The sequence below is a fragment of the Jaculus jaculus genome, chromosome 9, assembly GCF_020740685.1.
Source record: "Jaculus jaculus isolate mJacJac1 chromosome 9, mJacJac1.mat.Y.cur, whole genome shotgun sequence".
Classification (NCBI taxonomy): Eukaryota; Metazoa; Chordata; class Mammalia; order Rodentia; family Dipodidae; genus Jaculus; species Jaculus jaculus.
Window position 1 is genome coordinate 32,980,056 of NC_059110.1, and position 16,080 is coordinate 32,996,135.

General features: G+C 40.7%; 2 protein-coding genes across 2 annotated transcripts; one reads left to right on the forward strand and one right to left on the reverse strand.

Annotated features, from left to right (window-relative positions):
* The first annotated feature begins 731 nt into the window (after positions 1-731).
* Positions 732-1,751, forward strand: LOC101604893 (trace amine-associated receptor 1). Its single transcript, XM_004651333.2, has one exon. The coding sequence runs from the start codon at positions 732-734 to the stop codon at positions 1,749-1,751; it is 1,020 nt and encodes a 339-aa protein (XP_004651390.1).
* An 8,524-nt stretch (positions 1,752-10,275) lies between these two features.
* On the reverse strand, positions 10,276-15,787 carry LOC101605180 (probable ribosome biogenesis protein RLP24). The gene is made up of 2 exons (XM_045159495.1): positions 15,700-15,787; positions 10,276-10,835 (listed from the first exon to the last, which is right to left on the reverse strand). The coding sequence occupies exons 1-2, from the start codon at positions 15,785-15,787 to the stop codon at positions 10,276-10,278; spliced, it is 648 nt and encodes a 215-aa protein (XP_045015430.1).
* Between the last annotated feature and the right edge of the window lie 293 nt (positions 15,788-16,080).

Genomic DNA, 16,080 nt, shown 5'->3' on the forward strand with positions numbered 1-16,080 from the left:
GGTAATGGAGAATTGAACCGAGATCCTTTGGCTTTACAGGCAAACACCTTAACCACTAAGCCATCTCTCCAGCCCCATTTTTTTTGAAGTATGAGGATTTACCCCTAAGTTTGGCAATTTAATAAGCTGGTTAAGAACTGTTTTGGTAGAATGTTGATGGCAGAAGTCCAATTAGAATGGATTCAGGTAGATATTAAAATCTGGGACAATTGTATTTGCCCTTTGGAATATATGTCTCACTCCATATGGACAGACTTTACATTGACTAAAACTTATAATAAATGGCATCCTTCTCTACAAGGTGAGTTCGGGACACCTTCACCTACAGAGTGGGACCTGAACTCAAAATATATGTGTGTGTATATATATATATATACAATCATCACCATTGGATTTTCTCTGACGTATTAATGTGATAATTTCATTTTAATGTTTATATTTTAGCATAAGGCCCAGTTCCAAATAGAGATTAAGCATGTTGAAGTATTAAAGTTAACTTGTAGATAAACTCTTTTGAAATAATTCTTCGATAAGAATGGGTAAATGTAAGAGAGGAATTGGTTGCTGCTCATTTAATCAATTTTCTTCTTTTTTTTTTTTTTTCTCCCTGGTTTGGGGGACAGGTATGCTCATATAAAAAAATAAAAGAAGGAACTGTGTGACCCGGCTATGGAATTAGGAGATGGAATTTTCAACATACCAATGGGAAAATAAGCCTGTAGGTCTCTGAAATGATGGCCCCTTGCCACAGTATAATTAATATTTCCTGTGGCAACAGCAGCTGGCCAAGTGATGTCCGTGCCTCCCTGTACAGTTTAATGGCTCTCATAATTCTAACCACTCTGGTTGGCAATCTGATGGTTATAATTTCCATAGCTCACTTCAAGCAACTTCACACTCCCACAAATTGTCTCATCCATTCCATGGCCACTGTGGACTTTCTGCTGGGGTGTCTGGTCATGCCTTACAGCATGGTAAGATCCGTGGAGAACTGCTGGTATTTTGGAGAAATCTTCTGCAAGGTTCACTCCAGCACTGACATTATGCTGAGCTCAGCATCCATTTTCCACTTGTCCTTCATTTCCATTGACCGCTACTATGCTGTGTGTGACCCTTTGAGATACAAAACCAGGATCAACATCCTGGCTATTTTTGTAATGATCTTCATTAGTTGGAGTGTCCCTGTTGTTTTTGCATTTGGAATGATCTTCTTGGAGCTGAACTACAAAGGAGTTGAAGAGATGTATCATAAACATGTTCACTGTCTAGGCGGCTGCTCTATCTTCTTCAACAAAGTATCTGGGGGACTGGCCTTCATGATTTCTTTCTACATTCCCGGATCTATTATGTTATTTGTATATTATAGAATATATTTCATAGCAAAAAGACAGGCAAGATCAATTAATGGGACAAACCAGAAGCTTCAAGTTGGATTGGAGGAGAAAAATGGAGTGCCCCAAAGTAAAGACGGGAAAGCTGCGAAGACCTTAGGCATTGTGGTGGGCGTCTTCCTCGCATGCTGGTGCCCTTTCTTTGTGTGCATGGCCATGGATCCCTTCCTGGACTACACCGTCCCTCCTGCCTTCACTGATGCGTTGATTTGGCTTGGGTACCTGAACTCTGCCTTTAACCCAATGATCTACGCATTTTTCTATCCCTGGTTCAGAAGAGCACTGAAAATAATTCTATTTGGTAAAATTTTCCAGAAAAATTCATCGAGGCGTAAGTTGTTTTTAGAATGCAACCCATAAAATCACTGCACATTACTGTTTTCAAAGAGCTGGCGATTCTATTTATGCAAAGAATGCATCCAACCACATGTACCATCTACATGGGCTTTTGAATGTTATTAGGTACAAAGTATATATGGTGAGTTAAATTATGATGTTTCTATAACAGAACAGCTCTTACTTGGGATGTAAGAGATGTGATATTTGCTAGTTTTTCTGTATTTATTGACATTTGGAATTCTGGTGTTAAGGGCCTTCATTTAAAAGAACTTTCCCTGTGCTTAAATGACCTATGGTGAGTAGCAATTCAATGGTTGAAATCACAGAGTGCATTTAGGAATGCAAATTAGAATGACCTTGACATATACATATGTATGAGTTGGTCATATATGCACTGATTGCTCTTTTGGGTTTGGCAATTGTGGATTCAAGTAATTGGAACTCAGATAACATTGGAAAATTAAAAAAAAAATAGCATGTACAGACCATTTTTTCCTTGTCATTGCTCTTAAACAAGTCAATCTAACAACTAGTCACATAACATTTATATTATATGAGGTATTATAAGTAATATGGAGATGATTCAAGGTTGATGGGGAATATGCATAGGTTATAAGCCAATACCATAATATTAAATTGAGCATTTGTAAGTTTTTGCTCTCTGCAGGGTCAAAGAGCATTTTGGAGCTGAACCCTAAGGATACTGAAAGACAATTGTTTGTCTTTTTATAAAGTCAGCATTGTTATTACTCATTAATTATACATATTTGTTATTTATGTCCTTATTAATGTATATTTCAATCTTTGAACTTCTTGTTCTTCATTTTTTCAAAACATGTTTTTCTGATTTCATGCTTACAATATATTTGGAAAATAAAGAAAACTATAAAAACAAAATATATCAAATCAGAAAAAAAGCTTAAAATGTATTACTTATAGCATACTTCCTGGAAAGAATTCAACCTTAAAAATATCATTTTTGTTGCCTTTGTATTGTTACTTTGTATGGCTATGCAAGCATTTTTGTATAAAGAACTACTTTAGCTGTTTCAATTTATTTTTTTAATAATAGAAATCAATTACATTTTCTGCCTTTTACCAGTTAGGATTTCATCTCTTAAGCTTGGATCTTACATGGTGAACTAAGAATATAAGTTATCTGAAATAGAGCAAATTGCCTTGCTGGGCTCCAGTGTACACAGAAGGAGAGACAGTTACACATTAAAACAGCTAAACATGGCAGGAACTGGAGGTAGAATCAGAGCAGATATCATGCCTGCTAAGATAGCACCTTCAAAAAGCAAAAGAGGGAGTTCCTATGGTCTTCTTCATTCACTCTCTGACAAATTCCTCTAAGATTACTTCTAGATGTGGAATAAATCTTTTTAAAGACCATTGTACTAAGCCTCCAGAAATGAAAGCCCAAAGATCCAGGGAGGACTGTCTGGTTTTCTGCATAGTTGTAAAGAATTGTGACTAGAGGACAATAGGGTGTATGCTAATTGTCATAAACTGGGTATACCTTAAAAATTACACACACACACACACACACACACACACACACACACACATATATATATATATATATATATATATATATATGTTTTTTGGTTTTGGTTTTTTGGTTTTTCAAGGTAGGGTCTCACTCTGGTCCAGGCTGACCTGGAATTAACTTTGTAGTCTCAGGGTGGCCTTGAACTCATGGTGATCCTCCTACCTCTGCCTCCTGAGTGCTAGGATTAAAGGTGTGTGCCACCACGCCCAGCTAAAAATGATATTTTTAATGTAACCATTATTGCTGCTGTGCTATAAAGTTTATATTAACTTTTCAAGTGATTTGTCTCAGTTTTCATAATAGACAATCATACTATCCTCAATGCTTAATTTTATCTCCATTCTAATAGTTATGACTCATATATATTCCTCACTGTACTTAATTAGCATTGGAGAAATGTTGATATGAAGAGTCATCCTTGCCTTATACCTATTTCAAGTTACTACTCAGGTTTTAATATTGCTTTTTCATGTTTCTTGGGACAAGTTCATGACTCAGGTCATTGTCCATTTTCCAGTCTGTCCAGAAGCTGGTGAAGTTTATCTTTCTTTGTTGACTCTCTTAAGTGCTCATAAGAGTTAGCCAAAGATTTCAGCAAGACAGGAGGAAAGGCTTGCTTTGTCTTTCATATTATTAGTTTCTTGTAGCAGACAGCTTCAGGTTCACTGAGATGAACTTCCAGACCAGACACAGTTATGGAGGACGGGATATTTATTGAAGCCTGCAGATCCAGGGGAAGTTCCATAATGGCAGAAGAAGTAGGCCTGCCTTCACAGGACCAAACAGAGAGAGAGAAGTACAAGCCTAAAGGTCAAAATCCACAGCACACTTCAGGAACTCCAGCTAGGCACACTTTGCATATCTTTAGATTAAAATCTGAAACCCACCACCACACCTTAAGAGCTACCCAGTGACATTGCCTCCAGCCAGGTGACTGCAGACGCAATTTACAAATAAATAAACAACTGAATATATTACAGGGCCATGTGTTCTATTCAAACCACCATGTTTTTCAATAGCTTATGTGTTTTCTTTTTAAAAATATTTTTGTTTATGTGTGTATGTGAGAAAGGGAGCAAGCAAGTGAGGAAGCGAGTGAGAGAGAAAATATGTGTACAGGCATGCAAACACCTATTGCTACTGAATATGAACTCCAGATGCATTTGCCACATTGTTCATCTGGCTTTATGTGTTTATGTGGATACTGGGTAATTGAACCACAAGAGGGCAGGATTTGCAGGAAAATACTTATTTTTTTATTTTATTTTATTTTTTTTTACCGAGCCATCTTCACTGTCCCAGCTTGCATGTTTTCACTCTGAAGATACTGTCTTTTGATTACCCACAGTTCATTTCTCAACTAGAATATAGTTAGTTTTCAAGGATTTCCCCTTCTAATTGGATAGAGCCCATTTTGTCATGAGGAGACTGGTTGCTTTTAACTAAGCAGATGAATTCATGAAATAAGCTAAACATTTTCAATGGTCTTTCTCCATAATTTGAATCTGCGATGGGACACAGACAGTGATCTTTCACAGAATCCTTTGCAGTAAACAGCCAAAGGTGTGGCTTTCTAATCCCTCCAAGTGGTAAGGTCATGGTCAGACTGCTCATGGCATCATGCAAGGTTTCACTTCCCCAACTTCAGAGCTAGCTACATGTCTGTCCATTTCCTAAGTCAGTTTCATTTATCCCACTTCTCATGGAGTCTGTAAGTTGCAGACAGCTTCTATGAACAGGTTTTCATTACATCCATGGAAAGGACCTTATTATACAAGAATATTGTAATTCCAACAATATATAAGACTTTCGAAGTCTTGTCTTTTGCAGGATACAAGACTTGTATGCAATGATACAAGACTTTCAGTGTAGGACAACTTTCAATCAAAATAATCTCTTATTTTCACATTTCTCTAAAAAAAACCCATTCATATAAAATTTCTTTCTATATCAGACAAAAATGTATAAGCACTTTGTTATTGGACAGAGCTAAAGCGTAAGACCCTATTGCTGAAGACACCATAGGCTGTTGTACCAGAACACCAAGGGACAACATGGGAACTAAGAGGACAAAAGTCCTCTCCTGGCAAAGCCCCATGGTGCGAGAGCTACTGGGTGACAATGGTCACCAACTACATGAACAATCAGGAGACCCTGCAAGCCATGCAATCCACAAGCCAGACAAGAAGTACACACTTGTGCAATAGTGGCATACAACCTCTGTGGGTAACCAATTGCCTTCTGATTGGACCGGCTCAGTGGGAGAGAACTCAAAACTGGTTCTGGGAATCAAGTCAGCACCGCATGGTCAGGACAGTCACATTACTCAGAGAGAAGTTCCCAGTGCTTCCTGGACAATTAGAGTGTAGCCTCATCAAAATGTGTCTCAAGGACTGGACAGATGACTTAGTGGTTAAAGAGCTTGCCTGCAAAGCCAAAGGACCCAGGTTCAATTTCCCAAGGTCCATGTAAACCAGATGCACAAAGTGGCATATGAGTCTGGAGACTATTTGCAGTGGCTGAAGGCCCTGGTGTGCCCACTCACCCTCTCTCTCTCTCTCTTTCTCTTTCTCTGAAATAAATAAATAAAAGGATAAGAGAGGAAATGAGAGAAGAGCTTAAAAACAACAACAACAAAAAAAACAACTCCCTCAAGATCATAGGCATATTCATTTTAATCAAAGCTACTCTCATCCTTGGTTGGAGAATCTGTTTTATCTTACAAATGGCAGACAATACTAGAACTGGCCAAGATCCATCAACACAAGACGAGAGCTGCATGCTCACATCGTACTGAGCCACCTCTACCACATCTTCCAGGGTCCAGAAGAAATTGCAGAGGAAGCAGTGACATGAGTATTGTTCCAAGTGCTTGCCTAATATCCACAATGTTGCTAGGAAAATAGCAACAAACACTGTGGTAAACCAAAACACATCGTAACAGAATTACAGAGGCTGAAGAGAAGTCAACACTAACCGATAACACACCCACCAAGGCTCAGGGACTGTTGTGGAAGAGGAGGTGGAAAGATTGGAAGAGCCACGAGGCAGGTAGAAACACCCTGAAACACAGCTCTCCTCAGAGACAGAAGTCCTAATTACCCCACAGTGAATACCGATAACCCTACTGAAGAGGGTCTACGGGGAAATGGGGATGGGGAGAGGGAAAGGAGGACATGTAATACAAATTACTTTTAAAAAATTAATTAATTAATTAGATGTGTTAGAAAATGAGTTTGTTGAAAATGGTTTGATAAACATTGACAGTATTATCATAAGAGCTCAACGAGCTGAGAAGTTCCATCATGCTTTAAAACTGATTCTTAAAATCAATAATCCAAAACTGGGCATAGTGGTGCATGGCTTTAATCCCAGCACTCGGGAAGCAGAGGTAGGAGAATCACCATGAGTTGGAGGCCACCCTGAGACTAATAGTGAATTCCAGGTCAGCCTGGACTAGAATGAAAATAAAAAATAAAAATAAAATAAAATAAAATAAGTCCGTAATCCTATCTTGGGAAAGTCATATACAGTTGCCAGAGAGGTAGGACAAAGTGGATAATCTCCAACCCACTGTGGATTCTGGTAAATGAGAGTTCTGTTTAGTTGCACATTGTCATTGATGGCTTTCACATTAAATACGGAAACATACCTGAGGAATGACTCATGTCTTGAAATCTAGAAGATTACAAAGTCTAATTTTTTAGTAGTTGAAATAGGCGCTCAAGTAATATACAGATGTAAGAGTCAGAGTGAAGCTTTATCTTTGCATTTCTTGTTATCGATTTACATATTCATTCCTGTGGTACTGGGGATCGAACCTGGGACGTGGCACATACTAGACAAATGCTGACCATTGGGCTATACCCCTAGTCAATCTTTTTTTTTTTTCACTTTTAGAAGATTTAAGGAGCACAAACCCTTTCTAGAGTGTTTGAACATATCTAGTTGAATGTATGCACAGCTGTAAGAGAACTCAAAGACCACAAATTTGTCTTTGATGAGTCTTCACTATTCCCTCATCCCTTTCCTACTTTGAGGCACTACGCTGCCACTGAACTTGACTACTCGAGCATGCCATCCATGCTGTGCCATCGAGGCTGGTGCTACTGTTAGTCACATCAGCCTCGGAGATCTAGTTGGTTCTGGTTTTGGTTTTTCTCAGGAAGAGGGCATCACCAAGTCATTTACATTTTAAAGTTCTCATTAAATTCACAAATCCAAGTGACAAAGAAGCCAAAGTTATGCCACTCTGCTAATGCTAAGCACCCCTCTTCATTAACTGTACAAGTCAGTTAAGCAAAAACTAAAATAGTACATTCTAAAACTTGTGGGTCAACGATTTTACAATGTGATATGGCCAAGCAGTGTTTTTGAACCTTGGCTGTCCTCGGGGCACTTTAAAGTGTCGTGGGCACTGAGGTTCACAAAGAAAATCCCTTTGTATGAGTTATTTTTCTCATTGCTGTGACAAAATGACTAACAAAACAACGTACGGGCTGTTGGGGGGCGGATGGCTCAGCGGATAAAGTCCTTGCTGTGCAAGCATGCAGATCTGAGTCTGGATGCCCAGAACCCACATACAGCCGGACACAGCAGCACGAGAGTCCATAACCTCACCACTCCGATCAACAGCAAGATGGGAGGCAGAGACAGGAGAAGCTCGTGGGCCAGCGTGCCTGGCCAATGTGGTGGCAAACAAGAGACCCTGCCTCAAATAGGGTGGAAGGTAAGGACTAACACCCGAGGTTGTCCTCTGGCCTCCATACACAAGGCATGTACATGCCTACTCACTCACACAAGCATGCGTGTAAGCAACTCAAGGAAGGGAGTATTTATTTTGGCTCATGGTTGACACTATCATCAGCTGTGGTGGAGAAGGCAGGAGTCAGCTGGTCACATTGTATCTGTGGTCAGGAAGCAGGAAGGGAGATGAAAGCTGGTATTCAGCTAGCGTTTTTTCTTTTTGCTGTTTAAAAATAATGTTTATTTATTTGAGAGAGACAGAGAGAGGAGGAGGGAGGGAGGATATGGCATACTAGGGCCTCCTGTCACTGTACATGAACTCCAGATGCATGTGCCACTCACTTTGTGCCACTGGTTTTGCATCGAGACATAGGGACATAGGGACCCAGGACTCCAGGCTTTGGAAAAAAGTGCCTTTAACTGCTGAGCAATCTGTCCAGCACTCTTCTCTGATAGATTGTAGAGCTTGTTATCGCTATTAAAAGAATTTATACAAAATGTATACATACACATGCACATATAAAATAGTTTATATAAATAACTAAATACATTTCAAATTATGGAAATTATAAATTTATATATTGATATCTGTCTATGAAACAACTGGTCACTGTCTATCATTCTAATGAGATGGAAAGAACACTAGGTCGCATCTTTTTAAAAATTTTAAAAAATATTTTATTTTTATTTATTTATACATACATACATACATACATACATACATACATACATACATAGATACATGCATACATATTAGCCCTGAGGTCAGACATATCTCTTTCTCTGCACGCTCAACATATACATACACACTTTGTCAACATACTTACTGGTTATGCTACAGTGCCCACTGCCCTCTGGATGTGAACTGCAGAAGGGGTTCCATTTGTTATGCCTCAGAACAAGGGACTGAGCAAAGACACACCGTTTCAAGAGTAAAAGGGGAAGTTGATGAGAAAAGCCACACTTCTGGCAGGAAGCAGTCTTGAGCAAAGAGAAAGCCTGGCCGCTCCACAGTGCTGCCGTACAAAGCACGGGGCGTTCGCGTCGGAGCACAGGCGTTACGTCACAGAACATGTACCTTGTGCCTCGAACGTGGGCTTCGATGTGCACACTCTGTCACACTTAGTTTTACTTGTAATTTTACGGATCGCATGTCTCCTTAGCACCTTATATCTCCTCCCCGGGTATGCATTTAGTATTATAATGAGCCATAAATGACTCATAAAAATTCTGGAGTGAATTTACATCTCCACTAGTCAGGAAGATGTAATCAATCTCATCCTGGGTATTTCTACTTTCCAAGTTGCCAACTTATTTTCTTTAAGTTTTAATTAATTAAATTTATTTATTTATTTATTATTTATTTATGAGAGAGAGAGAGAGAGAATGGGGCCTCCAGGGCCTCAGCACTGCAAATGAACTCCAGACACATGTGCCACCATGTGCATCTGGCTTATGTGGGACCTGGAGAATCGAACCTTGGTCCTTAGGGTAAGCAAGTGCCTTAACAGCTAAGCCATCTCTCTAGCCCTGACTTTTTTTTTTGTTTGTTTTGTTTTTACTTGAAAATTGGTTTTATTTTAGGTACAATGGGCAAACGTTCCATCCATAATTCAGAGAAAGAACTGGGAGACGAGCGCGGGGCGAACGTGACCGGCCCTGAGCTTCTCCCGCGTCTGCGGCACCGCAGGCCCGGGACTCCGCAGTGACGCTCACGCTGCCCGAGCCCGCGGCTCAGACGTGACCACGGTCACTCACACTCACGCCCCTCCAACACCCACTCTGCCCCTCAGAACAGCCCACACAGTCAGCTCCTCTAAGAAGCCAACAAACAGAATAAAACAGGAAATAATGCAATCGAAAGAAAAGACAGTGAGGCTGTCAGGTCAACCGTGGCTTGCTACGGCCCCTCCCCACACCGTGACCCTACTAAAGGAGTATTCTCCTGCAGGGGAGATCATGACGTTTTGTCATCAGTAATTACATAAATGCTACCTGGTCACTCTCCCAATGGCATGAGCATGTTCTGTGACAACTGATGAGTGATCTACATAAGCACAGCTCTCAGCGAGACTGGGGCGCAGAGGTGCAGCTGAGAGCCGGGTGGTCTGAAGTTCTGAGAGAGCAGGGTGAGAGTAGAATGTCACCTTTCACCTGAGGGACCTCACAGTAATCAATAACCTAGAGTCTACGTCTCCAAAGGAGATCTTCAAATGTACTGGCAGACAATGGCTACAGTGAGTTTTAAGACACATCCTCCAAGTCCACATCCTGCTCTAACTGCTGGACCATTTTTTCTTCCAGCTGCTTTCCTTTGCCTGCAAGCGGGGCCCAGATCAGATGGATGTTCTGCTTGACTTCCCTGACGTCCTGGACTTTCTGTAGTTCCTTATTCTTCTTCAGTCTGTTCATTACAAATTTGGCTTGACGTTTCTGCTTGATTTCTTCAACTCTCTTCATTGTGTCAATAGTTTTATTCCAAAGCTCTCGCTGGTATTTCACAGATTCATTTCTATGTTTTTCAAATTCAAATGAGTTGTCCACTGTGAGCTCTTTACCAGCTGCCTTCCGGAAGGCTTTGGTCCACCTGACCTTGCGGGGATTACGCTTCTTTTTAAAGTTCTTATGACATTTGGATTTACAGAATCTGAACACCTTGCAGCCGTTGGGGACGAACATCATGCCGTGACCCGGGTAGATGGGCCGGGAGCAGAAGTAACCCTTCTCGATCCTCACGTTGAACTTGAACCCACGTGGGACCTCTCCCACCAGGCCCTGAGCAACTAGCCCTGACTTTTTATATGCTAATTTTATAAGGCTTTCTACAAGATTGTTTGGACCTTACTATACCCTATTTTCTTCCCTCACTTGTACTTAGGATCATGCTTGATAGAAAGAAATCATAAACACATGTTTTTTATAACCAAATAAGGAGTCATAAGGAGTCCAAGGTTATTCTATAGCAAATAAAAGTTAGAGACAAGATTGGCCACAAGTTTGTCAGTCTACAACTCCACCCACGTTCCTATGTCAAACAGTAGGGTTAAGGGCTGGGGAGATAGCTCAGCCCTTAAGGTGCTTGCTTGCTTGCAAAATCTAACAACCCTTGTTTGATTCCCCAGTACCCATGTAAAGGCAGCTGCCCAAAGGCACATGCATCTGAAGTTTGTTTGCACTGGTTAGAGGCCCTGGCATGCCTATTCTCTCTCTCTCTCTCTCTGCTTTTATCTCTCTCTGCCTGTATCTCTCTGCTTGCAAAAATACACACACACACAAATTTATTTTTTTAAGTAGGGTTAACTGTAGAAAAGCCAAAGGGAATCCATAACAGTGTCCCTAGACAGATATGCCTACATGGGTTTGATTTTTGGCAATAATGTATATTCTTTATTAGTAGAAAAAGAATTTAAAAGCTAAATTATTAAAATTTCTTGGCCTGGGAGTAAAGTTCAGTGATAGATGCCTAGCATGCATGATGCCTTGGTTCAATCCTCAGCACCACAAAGTAATGACAACAGTGGCCACACCAACCAACCAAATAAACAAACACCAAAAACTAAGAAGACAAAACCCAGGTCCATATATTCCAAAGCTCACTGCTAGATTCAGCTTGTGGCCTGCTGCCTAGGCCTCTTTGAAAGCCTATGTGGAATTATTTGGGATAATTGAGTTGAAACTCAGAAATCTGCAATTTCAGCCAGTGATGTAGGTGCTTCAGGTTTTTTGGAATGAGTACATATCTTCTAGGAACTATTAACAGTACCTCAGAAGAGGAAGTCTGTCCTAGCACTCAGGAGCAGAGGAAAAGACGATTTTAACTTCAAGACTAAACTAGGCTACTTAGCAAATCCCAGGCCAAGATAGGCTACTTACTAAGACCCTGTCTCAAACAATTCTTGCCTTGTCAGTGTAGACAGTGCGATGAAAAGTCAGAGACTTTTGAAGACGACAACATGGGTGCAAATGCACTGGGAAGACCCGGCTGTGAGCTCCAGAGAGCAGGCCTCTGCCACAGAGCCTTACCAAGCAGCTTCTCATTAAAGGTTTGCTCAAGTTAGCGAGAGAGGAACAACAACAACATGTTAGAAGAAAACACTTCTGAGCCAGCAGGAGAATGACTCTTTCTGCAGTTATTTCTTGAAATTTAGATGTTCTAATATTTCTTTTATAAAATTGAATTTTATTTATTTATTTGCAAGCAGAGAGAGAGAATGGGAGAGAGAGAGAATACAAGATGGATGGGCCTGTTTTGTGCATCTGGCTTTACTGGTACTTGGGAATCGAACTCCTGTCATTAGATTTTACAGGCAAATGTCTTAACCACTGAGCCATCTCTCCAGCCATGTTTTAATATTTTGTAAAACCAATGTCACCTTGACAGTTTACCTCAAGAATTCCCAGTTCCTCCCAGTTATGTTAATGTTGCCTGTGACAAATATTCTAATAGTTCACTATAAGGAGAGAAAATCAAAATAATGTAGTGGCTTTTCAAAGTTGGACACCTTCTTCAACTGAATAGACTTTTTGTCTGAAACTATGACCTGGGCAATATGCTGTTTTAAGAAGCTGGAGTAATTATACACCAACGATGTTATTTGACAGATCGGTTTGCTTCCCATTAAAACAAATTTATGAAGTCCCCAAATCCACTACTTTATCCAGTTAATTACTGTCCTACCATGAAAAGGGCTTTTAGTACTGACTCATGGGTGAGTGTGAAACCTACCCTGAAGGTATCTGGTCAGAGAGACAAGTAATTCTCACCACCCAGGAAGACACACAGCCAAGACAGCAGCCAGACACAGCAAAACAATGCTTCCTCCTAAGGGAAGAACTTCCATAGGACCTGGGAAGGAGTTCAGAGGAGCAGAGGTGGGGGAGGGGCAAAGAAGGTATTGGGAAAAGATTATGATCATAATATACAATGTACATATAAGAAACTTGTCAGTAACTAAGTTAAAATAAAGCTGCCTTGTACTGGACCACTGTCGTTTTTAATAGAACTTAATTAACTGGGTGTTGGCCATTTACTTAAAAATTTTAAATTTCAAACAATTTATCAGGAAACAAACAAAAAGAACATTTAGTGAGTTTTCTCCTATCAGGGCTGAAGTGTGACATGAATTGAATGACTTCTAGAGACTCCAGGAAGACATTGGCTGTGCTCTGCCCATGATGCCAGCTCTGTGACTGTGTTGACACCACATGAGGCCATGGAAACACAAGTTTCTGTTTTTGCTTCATTTGCATCAGCTGAAGTTCTTCCCCCCCACCCCCTCAGATTTTCACTTGGACTTTGCTTAATAGTTTGAGCATTCCCTCCAGCATTTGCTTCCTCCTGTGACTTCAGTACATGCAGTGTTTGCCATCATGATCATCACCAAACAGCAGAGGTGCTAATGGCCCCCTCTGGCCTCTGTTTACTCAAACATTTAGCAAAGGAGAACAGAGTTCTCCTCAGAGGAGTCTCTTTGGACCAGGGGCTCCAGTGAAGCAAAGTGCAGCTTCAAACGTGAGCAGTGCGGGCGCCTTGGCCAGCAGCTAATCAACACATTTAATGAGTCTCATTAGCAAACTTCTGAGGGTTACTTTCAACAAACAGGAGGCTCTGCAAGGCTGACATCACATGTTTAAGAGGTCTTAATCACTTGTGAAGTTTAAAAGTTTGCATTTTGTCTGTGGATTCACCCAAGTAGAAAAAAGTATGGGAAGTTTGGGGAATAAGAAGATACAGATAAATCATAAATTGGTCTTTCTTCCACGGTTCATTTGACTAAGAACAACAAAATAAGACATAAGGAAACAATACTAGGGAAAACAACATAGTCACACCTAATTTTACCACCATGTGCCAGCTCAAGGCAGAATTGGCACAGTGTTAGAATACTGGCAGTCAGGTTGGCTCTGCATCAAACTGCTGGCTTTCTCCTGGACCCCATGAGTTGTCCATAGTCAGTACTATTTGAGAAGGCCCCAAACAATGTAAGGTAGAATCAACGCTTGTCATATACTCTGAAAACACCAGTTTGTCTTCAACAGTAGAAAGCAATTTATGTCTTTAAATTCCACTTTTCTCACTTACACAGTGCTCTGGAAATGAAATGAGAGTATAGTGGCCAAGTGTTTGAAATATGTACAACACATGGTTCACAACATATGCAACCAATTAGATTCATTATTCTAGTTCAAATTCTAATTATTTAGATAATAAATTTGCTTTAGTATTTATTATTAACCTGGTTCATACTGGCAGAAATAGTTTTTAAAAATATATGTTTGGGGGCACTGGGGAGATGGCTCAGCAGTTAAAGGCACTGGCTTGTAAAGCCTGATGGTCCAAGTTTAATTCCCCAATGCACACATAAAGGCAGACTCACAAAGTGATACATGCATCTGGAGTTTGTTTGCAGTGGCAAGAGGTCTTGGTATGCCCAATACATTCTCTCTCTCCCTTTCTCTCTCTTAAATCAATCAATCAATAAATGCTTGACTATGACAATCTGACTAAATCTGAGTTTAGATCCTAGCATTACAAGTCACCCTTTCTACTTAATTCATATGATCAGATATAATCTGTTTAATTGATAATCCCAAAGGACATTGTTGTGATAATTTTTTAAAAATTTGTTGATTGTGAACTTTTCTGTATGAACATGTTGGTCATAATATTTCCATCTGGCTATACTCTTTTTTAAAAAGTTATTTATTTATTTAACAGAGAGAAATATGGGGAGAGAGAGGGAAAAGAGAGAGAGAGAGATAGAGAGAGAAGAAAGAAAGAGAGAGAATGAGCATGCCAAGGCCTCTGGCCACTGCAAACAAACTCCAGATGCATATACCACCTTGTGCATCTGGCTAACATGGGTCCTGGGGAATCGAACCTGGGTCCTTTGGCTTTGCAGGCAAACACTTTAACCGCTAAGCCATCCCTCCAGCCCCACATGGTTATATTCTTATGATCCCTCTCTCCTCCCCAATCCACTGAGGGCCCTCCTCATGTGATTATTGGTATTCACTGTGGGGTGATGAATGCACCAGTTACTCTCTGTGGAGGTGGAGGAGATGATGCCTGAGGACATCTGAGAATACTCCTTCCCACCCTGTGGCTCTTACAATCTTTCCCCCCTTATTCCTCAATGTTCCCTGAACCATGGAGGGTGGGTTATAAGGCTTCTTTAGTGTGGAGCTCTCTCCGTCTTCTGATTTTCTACTTTGATGAGTTTTAGGTTTCCTTAATGTCTAGTGTCATCTCCATGGAGGAGGATCTCAGGTCAGAATGAGAGCAGCACTCATGTTTAGTCACCTCTTCCTCTGTGATGGAACCTAACAATGTCATAGAGCTGGCTCATCTCATGATAGGCAGTTGGCTTTCTTTTCTTGTCCTACTGACGGGTATTGGGTCTCCCCACTATTTGCTACCATCTGTACAAAGTAGATTCTCCATCCAAGAGTGAGAGAAGTATTTGGTCACAGGGAATAAGAAAGTCATTAAAAAAAAAAACATTTTTCAATGAGCATACCCTCTCATCTTACAACAGTGGAGCCTCCCTTTAGAGTCTACACCCTCCCCATCCATAGGCTTCGGACTTGGTTCTCAGTAGAAGGTATGAATTCCTTCCCACTGAGAGGACCTCATATCCAGTCAGAGAACAGTTGATTACCTGTAACCTGTGTGCCACGATTGCCCAAGTGTGTTCATCTTGTTGAGCTGGTTGATTTCATAGTTTGCAGGATTTCTTACTTGTTCATGCTGCATTATCCCCTAGCTGCTCCAAGAGCACTTTCCAGCACTATGAGGGCTAGCCAGAGGGGAGCTGGCTTCATTCTCAGTTTTAGCATGATTTCCCAGTGTCCTGTAATCACATCCTGTTGTAACTTCAGCAACAGGGTCTCACCATATAGATCTGGTGGTTAACCAACTGCTTTGGCAATGGCTGGCATTGTTTTGGGGACCTCATGGAAAACAGTTCACTATAGGAGGTAACATACTTCTAGCACTGGTATTCACCAGCAGGAGCCAGTGTTTGGGGGTAGGGTTTCTTTACCCAC